The sequence below is a fragment of the Squalius cephalus genome (assembly GCF_949319135.1).
Source record: "Squalius cephalus genome assembly, chromosome: 9".
Classification (NCBI taxonomy): domain Eukaryota; kingdom Metazoa; phylum Chordata; class Actinopteri; order Cypriniformes; family Leuciscidae; genus Squalius; species Squalius cephalus.
The window spans coordinates 45,268,336-45,281,122 of NC_137130.1; the positions used below are offsets into that span (position 1 = coordinate 45,268,336).

The window sequence follows — 12,787 nt, forward strand, 5'->3', positions numbered from 1 at the left end:
TCAACACAACTCAACGATACCCACACAACTCAACGATACCAACACAACTCAACGATACCAACACAACTCAACGATACCCACACAACTCAATAATACCAACACAACTCAATGATACCAACACAACTCAACGATACCAACACAACTCAACACAACTCAAAGATACCAACACAACTCAACGATACCCACACAACTCAACGATACCAACACAACTCAACAATACCAACACAACTCAACGATACCAACACAACTAAACACAACTCAATGATACCAACACAACTCAACGATACCAACACAACTAAACACAACTCAACAATACCAACACAACTCAACGATACCCACACAACTCAACGATACCAACACAACTCAACACAACTCAACAATACCAACACAACTCAACAATACCAACACAACTCAACGATACCAACACAACTCAACAATACCAACACAACTCAACGATACCCACACAACTCAACAATACCAACACAACTCAACAATACCAACACAACTCAACGATACCAACACAACTCAACAATACCAAAACAACTCAACGATACCAGCACAACTCAACAATACCAGCACAACTCAACAATACCAACACAACTCAACGATACCAACACAACTCAACAATACCAACACAACTCAACGATACCCACACAACTAAACACAACTCAACGATACCAACACAACTAAACACAACTCAACGATACCCACACAACTCAACGATACCAACACAACTCAACGATACCCACACAACTCAACGATACCATCACAACTCAACAATACCATCACAACTCAACGATACCCACACAACTCAACAATACCAACACAACTCAATGATACCAACACAACTCAACGATACCAACACAACTCAACACAACACAACGATACCAACAAAACTCAACGATACCCACACAACTCAACGATACCAACACAACTCAACAATACCAACACAACTCAACGATACCAACACAACTAAACACAACTCAATGATACCAACACAACTCAACGATACCAACACAACTAAACACAACTCAACGATACCAACACAACTCAACGATACCCACACAACTCAACGATACCAACACAACTCAAAGATACCCACACAACTCAACGATACCAACACAATTCAACGATACCAACACAACTCAACAATACCCACAAAACTCAACGATACCAACACAACTCAACGATACCCACAAAACTCAACACAACTCAACGATACCAACACAACTCAACGATACCAACACAACTCAACGATACCCACACAACTCAACGATACCAACACAACTCAACGATACCAACACAACTCAACACAACTCAACGATACCCACACAACTCAATGATACCAACACAACTCAACACAACTCAACGATACCCACACAACTCAACGATACCAACACAACTCAACACAACTCAACGATACCAACACAACTCAACGATATCAACGATACCAACACAACTCAACGATACCAACACAACTCAACACAACTCAACGATACCAACACAACTCAATGATACCAACACAACTAAACACAACTCAACGATACCAACACAACTCAACAATACCAACACAACTCAACGATACCAACACAACTCAACGATACCAACACAACTTAACGATACCAACACAACTCAACAATACCAACACAACTCAACGATACCCACACAATTCAACGATACCAACACAACACAACACAACTCAACGATACCAACACAACTCAACGATACCAACAAAACTCAACGATACCAACACAACTAAACACAACTCAACAATACCAACACAACTCAACGATACCAATACAACTCAACAATATCAACACAACTCAACGATACAACACAACTCAACGATACCAACACAACTCAACGATACCCACACAACTCAACGTTACCAACACAACTCAACACAACTCAACGATACCAACACAACTCAACGATACCAACACAACTCAACGATACCAACACAACTCAATGATACCAACACAACTCACCTCAATGATACCAACACAACTCACCTCAATGATACCAACACAACTCAACACAACTCAACGATACCAACACAACTCAACGATACCAACACAACTCAACTCAACGATACCAACACAACTCAACGATACCCACACAACTCAACTATACCAACAGAACTCAACACAACTCAACGATACCAACACAACTCAACAATACCAACACAACTCAACGATACCAACACAACTCAACACAACTCAACGATACCAACACAACTCAACACAACTCAACACAACTCAACGATACCAACACAACTAAACACAACTCAACACAACTCAACAATACCAACACAACTCAACGATACCAACACAACTCAACACAACTCAATGATACCCACACAACTAAACACAACTCAACGATACCCACACAACTCAACGATACCAACACAACTCAACGATACCAACACAACTCAACGATACCCACACAACTCAACGATACCAACACAACTCAACAATACCAACACAACTCAAAGATACCAACACAACTCAACAATACCAACACAACTCAACGATACCAACACAACTCAACGATACCCACACAACTAAACACAACTCAACAATACCAACACAACTCAACAATACCAACACAACTCAACGATACCAACACAACTCAACGATACCAACACAACTCAACGATACCCACACAACTAAACACAATTCAACGATACCAACACAACTCAACACAACTCAACGATACCCACACAACTCAACGATACCAACACAACTCAACGATACCAACACAACTCAACGATACCCACACAACTCAATAATACCAACACAACTCAATGATACCAACACAACTCAACGATACCAACACAACTCAACACAACTCAAAGATACCAACACAACTCAACGATACCCACACAACTCAACGATACCAACACAACTCAACAATACCAACACAACTCAACGATACCAACACAACTAAACACAACTCAATGATACCAACACAACTCAACGATACCAACACAACTAAACACAACTCAACAATACCAACACAACTCAACGATACCCACACAACTCAACGATACCAACACAACTCAACACAACTCAACAATACCAACACAACTCAACAATACCAACACAACTCAACGATACCAACACAACTCAACAATACCAACACAACTCAACGATACCCACACAACTCAACAATACCAACACAACTCAACAATACCAACACAACTCAACGATACCAACACAACTCAACAATACCAAAACAACTCAACGATACCAGCACAACTCAACACAACTCAACAATACCAGCACAACTCAACAATACCAACACAACTCAACGATACCAACACAACTCAACAATACCAACACAACTCAACGATACCCACACAACTAAACACAACTCAACGATACCAACACAACTAAACACAACTCAACGATACCCACACAACTCAACGATACCAACACAACTCAACGATACCCACACAACTCAACGATACCATCACAACTCAACGATACCATCACAACTCAACGATACCCACACAACTCAACAATACCAACACAACTCAATGATACCAACACAACTCAACGATACCAACACAACTCAACACAACTCAACGATACCAACACAACTCAACGATACCCACACAACTCAACGATACCAACACAACTCAACAATACCAACACAACTCAACGATACCAACACAACTAAACACAACTCAATGATACCAACACAACTCAACGATACCAACACAACTAAACACAACTCAACGATACCAACACAACTCAACGATACCCACACAACTCAACGATACCAACACAACTCAAAGATACCCACACAACTCAACGATACCAACACAACTCAACGATACCAACACAACTCAACAATACCCACAAAACTCAACGATACCAACACAACTCAACGATACCCACAAAACTCAACACAACTCAACGATACCAACACAACTCAACGATACCAACACAACTCAACGATACCCACACAACTCAACGATACCAACACAACTCAACGATACCAACACAACTCAACACAACTCAACGATACCCACACAACTCAATGATACCAACACAACTCAACACAACTCAACGATACCCACACAACTCAACGATACCAACACAACTCAACACAACTCAACGATACCAACACAACTCAACGATATCAACGATACCAACACAACTCAACGATACCAACACAACTCAACACAACTCAACGATACCAACACAACTCAATGATACCAACACAACTAAACACAACTCAACGATACCAACACAACTCAACAATACCAACACAACTCAACGATACCAACACAACTCAACGATACCAACACAACTTAACGATACCAACACAACTCAACAATACCAACACAACTCAACGATACCCACACAATTCAACGATACCAACACAACACAACACAACTCAACGATACCAACACAACTCAACGATACCAACAAAACTCAACGATACCAACACAACTAAACACAACTCAACAATACCAACACAACTCAACGATACCAATACAACTCAACAATATCAACACAACTCAACGATACAACACAACTCAACGATACCAACACAACTCAACGATACCCACACAACTCAACGTTACCAACACAACTCAACACAACTCAACGATACCAACACAACTCAACGATACCAACACAACTCAACGATACCAACACAACTCAATGATACCAACACAACTCACCTCAATGATACCAACACAACTCACCTCAATGATACCAACACAACTCAACACAACTCAACGATACCAACACAACTCAACGATACCAACACAACTCAACTCAACGATACCAACACAACTCAATGATACCAACACAACTCAACTCAACGATACCAACACAACTCAATGATACCAACACAACTCACCTCAATGATACCAACACAACTTAATGATACCAACACAACTCAACGATACAAACTCAACACAACTCAACGATACCAACACAACTCAACGATACCCACACAACTCTACGGAACTCGCGATCATAGTTTGCTTATGATTTTTTGGTAAATGCATCCCTGATCATCTCTTTCTTAAAGAAGTAAGAATTTATAGAGATGTTCCCTTATGGAAAGAAAATACGTTTCCATATATTTATGATCAATATATTAAATACTTTAAATATATTGAAAAATATATACAATTATATTACAATATAATGAATAATATGTAAGGAACTGCCCCATTTCATATATTGGAAAATATGTGATAATATACTGTATATACTATATTACACAAATTATTTTTGAGTTAAATCAAGGCAGTATTTTTTTACAGTGTGTGGAAACTGATTGCCTTAAATTTCTTAAGAATGCTTTATATTGATCATAAATATATGGAAATATTTTTTCTTTCCCTAAGGGTTGTCACACATTCTTAAAAAATAAAACAATGTCTAGCACTAGTGATATTATTGATAGTATTGTGATGAAACACTAAGTACGCAGTGTTCGTGCTCCAGATCCTCAGATTATGTGTTGTTGAGAAGAGTCTGCTGCTACTTTACTGAGTGATCAGATGCAACTCCCTTGTTTCTCCATGTTGGGGGGATTTCGCTTGATGTATACTTAGCACGTATTCTCAGTCTTCATTGTGACTCACAGCAGTGTGTTGTGTGTGTATCGGCAGTGACAAGTTACGTACTATAATCAACAGCCGCAATAACGGCAAGACCAAACACATCAACAGTGTCATATTCATTAACATGCCAAACTCTCAGAGAAAAATACAAAGTTCTGTACTGAAACTCTAGATGGCGCAGGCTGATGAGTGCTTAACCTTAATAGGGCACGGCTTATTGGTTCCTGCTGTATCATCAGCTGATGAGCTTGCTGTTCAATATTCATATACTTGCCTATTGTTTGCTGTAGCAGTTTGCAGTGTGCTTTCAGAAACCCTACATCTTCCCCAGCTCCTCTTACGTTTTTAACATTTGTACTGCAGTAGTAGTTCATCTCGACAGGTCATTCTCTGCCTCACACAATCTGCCCATGTTGTAATTTTTACACACAATAAACACCACATTCACAATGTCTAACAAAACACTGCAAACATGTTTCAAAATCAAATAATTATTCAAAACACTAACATATGTTCTCTTCCAACAGGAACATTTAGTCAATCATAACACAATGACAAAAAAAAACACTATCATCAGCTGAAATTACAGAAACTGCATTATTTTATGTGTCAGGTCTGCCCTTATACAACAGACAATATATTGTATTGATCATAGATAGTGTTTTGCACTGCAGTTTTTTTTTTCTTTTTTTTTTTTGGAAGTCTCTATATTTTTGTTTTGTTTGTAATGTAAATGCATGCATTTTGTTGTTGTTTTTTTTTGCAGCAGAAATTAAATACAACAAAATAAATGACCCTTCTTAGAGTAGCTTTATAGAATGTATGGTTTGTAAAGAAAAGAAGACAGAGACAGAATTGCTGCAGTAACGGCTTTATTTGCAACAGGACATTTCTGCAAGATAACAAAAATATGCAATATAGCTGCCATTTACAGTATTACAGTACTGTATGTGAAAATACAAAATATACAAACAGAAAAGGCCATCTTCTAATCTGTCTGGTCTTCTGCATTTGTCCACATGTTCTCATCCACATCACACCTGATATCTTCCCTGGCAAGGCATCTTGGGAAGAATCTTTACAGTAGAATCTTGGGAAGATTCTTGGGAAGAATCTACAGTAACATGCCTTATCCACCCCTGGCAGTGTTCAGCTGTGATGTCTTGGTATGCAGCATCTTTTGCATACAGGAGGGACATTTGGTCCTGTGGACTATGGTCAAAAAACTTTCATCTCCAGGCTGAGAAAACTCCTCAATGGGGTTGAGGAAAGGGAAGTAAGGGGCAAGGAAAATAGACATCATCCTCTGATGGGCGTCAAACCAGGCTGTGACTAGAGGGCAATGGTGGAATGCCACATTGTCCCATATTTGCATAACTTCAATCAGCTGTTTCTCACTAGCAATGGAATACTGTAATGTGAAAATACAAAATATACGAACAGAAAAAGCACCAGAAGAATAAAAAAAAAAAGAAACAAAAAGAGTCATCTTCTAATTATTTGCATAATTCAATCAGCTGTTTCTCAGTAAAAATAGAATAAAATTCACAATATAAACAGCTGTTTTCCTTGACTTTAACCTGTAAGGTTAGGTTTAGAGCATGGAGTTATCTGTTCTGACATACAGTGTTAAAGCATTGGTAAATTTGGCAGTAAAAATCCATTGTTTTGTTCTTGTTTGAGCTTGTGTGTAAAAGAAGTTCAAGCATTTTAAATTTGTGTTAATTGTATGCATTTTGTGTTAAAGCAACAAGAAATGTGTTAATAGTATAGCTTACGCAGACGGATGTAGTGCTAACTGTGTTAAGAGTTTTGGAAAATTGTTAAAAGTATTGAAAAATCTGTCATAGCAATCGTAAAAAACTGTATTGTTTTTTGAAAATTAGTTTTGGAGTTTAGTTTACAATGTGTGATTTTGAGCATGAAATTAACCGTTTTGCCAATTGTGTGTTTTAGGTGTGTTGGTGCGTTAAGAGTTTAGAAAATTTGTTAAAAGTATTGAAAAAAATGTCATAGCGATTGTAAAAAACTGTAAAGCATGACTGCTTTGAGAATGTGATGCTCTGCACCACTAGATGGAGTATGATTGCTTTTCAAATGGCTGGAAGTGAAAGTAAAAGAGGATGAAAGATTCTCTATGCCAAGGCTTTAAACCTGTTAGAACTGGATATTTAAACGGCCGCATATTTTGGTAAGTCCAAAACTTATTCTTAACCATGTAGTCATATAAAAATGAGCTTCAATTTTTTTTTATTTTTTTTTCCTTACATGACATTTTAAATCCAGATAATTATATTTTGATGTGATTTTTGGTTAAACTCTTATGTCCATACAATAGCAATCTTTGACCAGCTTTGATCAAAATAACAACTAAAGTTAAATTACTTTTGGAATTTACTACAGATTTGATCAAATTTGTGTTACAATATTAAACTGTCAATATTTTCAGATCCTACATTCACACACTGCTGTAGCAAATATTAAAATCTGAAGAAACTGTAAGAACTTAGAATGTGTCATATGTCAGGTATATTCACACTAAAACTAAACAGCGCATTTTTCTGAGCCCCAAAAAATGACAATTTAAACATACTGTAAAAAATGATCTGTTTGGTATTTTGAGTTAAAACTTCACATACACACTCTGGGTACATCAGAGACTTATTTTACACCTTGTGAAAAGGGGCATAATAGGGGACCTTTAAGTAAGTAACTGCTTACCCATCAACAGATAAATGTTTTTATTGCAGAGAGAATAAATTTATTAAAAATTTAAATGTAACAAAATTCTGACAAAATTTCTGATTTAATTTCCCTCTCTGTAGGTTGTAAGGCTGTATGGTGACAGAGGAAGGCTGTGGTTATGTGTCTGTAGATGATCAGTCTGTTGATGTGTCTGTAGATGATCAGTCTGTTGATGTGTGTGTCTGTAGGTTGTCGGGCTGTATGGTGACAGAGGAAGGCTGTGGTTATGCGTCTTCAGCTCTGAGTTCAAACCCCTCACACCTGAGAGAGCTGGATCTGAGTAACAATGACCTGCAGGATTCAGGAGTGAAGCTGCTCTATGATGGACTGAAGAGTCAAACATGTCAGCTGGAGATACTGAGGTATATTATGGTGGTCATAATGCTGATATGTGTTTGTATGTGATCTGACTGTGTATGTGTGTCTGTAGATGTTCTAACTGTGTGTGTGTGTGTGTGTGTGTGTGTGTGTGTGTGTGTGTGTGTGTGTGTGTGTGTGTGTGTGTGTGTGTTTCTGTAGGTTGTCGGGCTGTATGGTGACAGAAGAAGGCTGTGGTTTTGTGTCTTCAGCTCTGAGTGCAAACCCCTCACACCTGAGAGAGCTAGATCTGAGCTACAATCACCCAGGAGAATCAGGAGTTCAGCTGCTCAACAACAAACTCAATGATCCAAACTGCTCACTGAAGATACTCAAGTATGGGGGGCAGTGTAACACATTGACTTGTGTGTGTCTGTGGCTTACACTTGTCTTTTCAATGTGTATGTGGACAACATCTGGATACAGGTCGCATGTTAATGCCAAGTGTAAACGCAGCCTCCGACAAGAGTTTTTAAACTGGGACACTCATCATTATTCCTCCATGTCCATGCTTATAATTCTTCCATTTGGATTCAAATATTGGCCAGGATAAATATTTACATTTGCTACGATCCATATTTATAGATCAGATTTATTCTAACAGATAATAGTGGTTTAAAATAGCATATAGTGGAGCAAAAGATAAACTTTTAATGTTATATCTCTATATATTATTATATATACTATATATATTCTCTATATTACTTGAGCACTTTCTAAATAATTAAACATTAATAATTTGTGCTTCTTATTTGTCTCTTTCTAGTTTGGACTTTGGAGGCCATTTCAGAATCACAGCAGGACTAAGAAAATGTAGGCCCTGTTTCTCATTCATTCTGTCTCTCACACTTATTTAACAGTGTTATGAACTATTTTTGACAAAGATGCCTTGTATTTCAGATGCCTGTAATCTCACACTGGATCCAAACACTGCAAACACTTACATCGTTCTGTCAGAGGAGAACAGGAAGGCAACACATGTTAAGGAGCCACAGCCGTATCCTGATCATCCAGAGAGATTTGATGGTGGTGAACGGGTTCTGTGTCGAGAGAGTCTGACTGGGCGCTGTTACTGGGAGGCTGAATGGAGCGGCTGGGGTCATGCAGCAGTGACATATAAGGGAATCATGAGGAAGGGAGGCAGTGACAGCAGGTTTGGATACAATGACAAATCCTGGAGTCTAGACCGCTCTGATAACAGGTTCACTGTCTGGCATGACAAAAAGCGGACTGACTTATCAGACCCTTCACCCCTGTCTAATAGAGTAGGAGTGTATCTGGACTGGCCGGCCGGCACTCTGTCCTTCTACAGCGTCTCTGACACACACACACTCACACACTTACATACATACAACACCACATTCACTGAACCCCTCTATGCTGGATTCAGGGTTTATGATTCTGAACTGACTCTGTGTCAGATTACACAACAAAGAGACAAACTCTAACTTACACACTTTAAAATTAAATCACATGTAAATTCAAAGTATTATAAGTGAGCCTCTTGCATGATTTTTTTAAAGACCTTTTATAGACCTTTTATGATACGGTTTCTGTGGCAAAGCTTCTGCAATGGCTCTCACCTTGCTCTTTTTAATTATTCCACTGCTTTCCTTGCAAGGAGAAAGAGAAGAGCATGCAGAAAAGAGTTTAAAGAAGATGATTGTGAAAATATTCACAGGTACCGCTATTGTTGTGTTCCGCTGGGATCTGAAAGAGTGTTTGGGTTTTACAGTCATTGTATCGTTTTTATTCACAGTAATCACACCCATTATTACGCACACTTGAATATGTATACCAACTCCTACTCCTTACAACTACTAAAGCCATGTAATAAGTAAGCAAGAGCTGACACATTAAATACTTAAAAATTTTTCATTTATTAATAAACTTAAACAGTATACTCCAGAGTGATGAATCCTAAAACAAGCTATAAGCTACATTGGCATAACCATACCATGTATGAAATGGACAAAACGTTGTTAAATAAATAAACAAATAAAGTCGTGTGGATGTCTCAATTTCATTTCAGTATATTGTTCATAATCACCTACACAAAGGCTGCCTCACAAACACATTTTTATCAGGTCCCAAAAATACACTGTTCACCCTACAACATATAATAAATAATAAACTAAACAAGATGTTGACGAATGGTGATTATTAACAAAATAATGTTCTCAATTTCAATAAGACTGTATTGTTTGTTTTCATCCATTTGTAGTCTTGTGTTTTGCTGTCAGTGTGTTAATTGTTTTTGTCATCCTCAGTTTCGCCTGCCAGTTTGTCACCATAGTTACATATTGATTAGAGTTTGAGTTCAGGTGTGTCTAGTTAATTAGTCTCATTAGTTCCTCTGTTTACAGTGTACTTACACCCTGTGTGTCTTTCTGCTCATGGGCAGATCTACAATATGTTACGTTGGTTGTTCTATTTGTTATCCTCATTCCTGAGATTCTGTTTTGTAAAGATTTGAGTTTGTTCTTGTAATTAATGTTAAAACTGCTGCACTTAAATCTTGCTTCATCTCTGCTTTAACCAGCCCATGATATTACACAGACACATTGAAAAAATGTAACACTTTACAATAAGGTCTCCTTTATCATCATTAGTTCATGTATAAATTAACATGAACTAACAATGAGCAATACATTTGTTACAGTATTTATTAATATTTATTGTCAGTAAAAATACAGCTGATCATTGTTTGTTCATTTACAGTTTTTTACAATCGCTATGACAGTTTTTTCAATACATTTAACAAGTTTCCTAAACTCTTAACGCACCAACACACCTAAAACACACAATTGGCAAAACAGTTAATTTCATGCTCAAAATCACACATTGTAAACTAAACTCCAAAACTAATTTTCAAAATACAATAATACACTAACACAATACACAATGTCTAACAAAACACTGCAAACATGTTTCAAAATCAAATCATTATTCAAAACACTAACACATGTTCTCTTCCAACAGGAACATTTAGTCAATCATAACACAATGACAAAAAAAAAAAACACTAACATCAGATGGAATTACAGAAACTACATTATTTTATATGTGTCAGGTATGCCCTTATACAGACAGTATATTGTATTGATCATAGATTGTGTTTTGCACTGCAGTTTTTTTTTTTTTGAAGTCTCTCTACATTTTTGTTTTGTTTGTAATGTAAATGCATGCATTTTGTTGTTGTTGTTTTTTTTGTTTTTGTTTTTGTTTTTGCAGCAGCAGCAGAAATTCAATACAACAAAATAAATGCCCCCTTCTTAGAGTAGCTTTATAGAATGTATGGTTTATGAAAAAAAGAAGACAAAGACAGAATTGCTGCAGTAACAGCTTTATTTGCAACAGGACATTTCTGCAAGATAACAAAAATATGCATATAGCTGCCATTTACAGTATTACTGTATGTGAAAATACAAAATATACAAACAGAAAAAGCCATCTTCTAATCTGCCCGGTCTTCTGCATTTGTCCACATGTTCTCATCCACATCACACCTGATATCTTCCCTGGCAAGGCATTGTGGGAAGAATCTTTTGGCTTGCCTAATCCAACCCTGGCAGTGTTCAGCTGTGATGTCTTGGTGTGCAGCATCTTTTGCATACAGGAGGGACATTTGGTCCTGTGGACTATGGTCAAAAACCTTTCATCTCCAGGCTGAGAAAACTCCTCAATGGGGTTGAGGAAAGGGAAGTAAGGGGCAAGGAAAATGGACATCATCCTCTGATGGGCGTCAAACCAGACTATGACTATAGACGGGAATGGTGGAATGCCACATTGTCCCATGTTTGCATAACTTTATCAGCTGTTTCTCACTAGCAATGGAATAATGTGAAAATACAAAATATACGAACAGAAAAAGCACCAGAAGAATAAAAAAAGAAATAAAAAAATTGTCATATTCTAATTATTTGCATAATTCCATCATCTGTTTCTCAGTAAGAATATAATAAAATACAGGGGATATATTTGTGTTTCAGTTCACAATATAAACAGCTGTTTACCTTGACTTTAGCCTGTAAGGTTAGGTTTAGAGCATGCTGTTATCTGTTCTGACATACAGTGTTAAAGCATTGGTAA

The 12,787-nt window shown here is 37.4% G+C and overlaps 1 protein-coding gene across 1 annotated transcript in view; it reads left to right on the plus strand.

Annotated features, from left to right (window-relative positions):
* Positions 1–10,143, plus strand: part of LOC307163974 (NACHT, LRR and PYD domains-containing protein 3-like) — a gene marked incomplete at both ends in the record, with an annotated part of 12,452 nt that extends 2,309 nt beyond the window's left edge. The window contains 5 exons of the mRNA XM_079880321.1: positions 8,419–8,429; positions 8,527–8,700; positions 8,858–9,031; positions 9,462–9,508; positions 9,596–10,143. Coding sequence (XP_079736447.1) covers positions 8,419–8,429; positions 8,527–8,700; positions 8,858–9,031; positions 9,462–9,508; positions 9,596–10,143 — 954 coding nt within the window. The remainder of the gene's footprint in view (positions 1–8,418; positions 8,430–8,526; positions 8,701–8,857; positions 9,032–9,461; positions 9,509–9,595) is intronic.
* Positions 10,144–12,787: the final 2,644 nt, after the last annotated feature.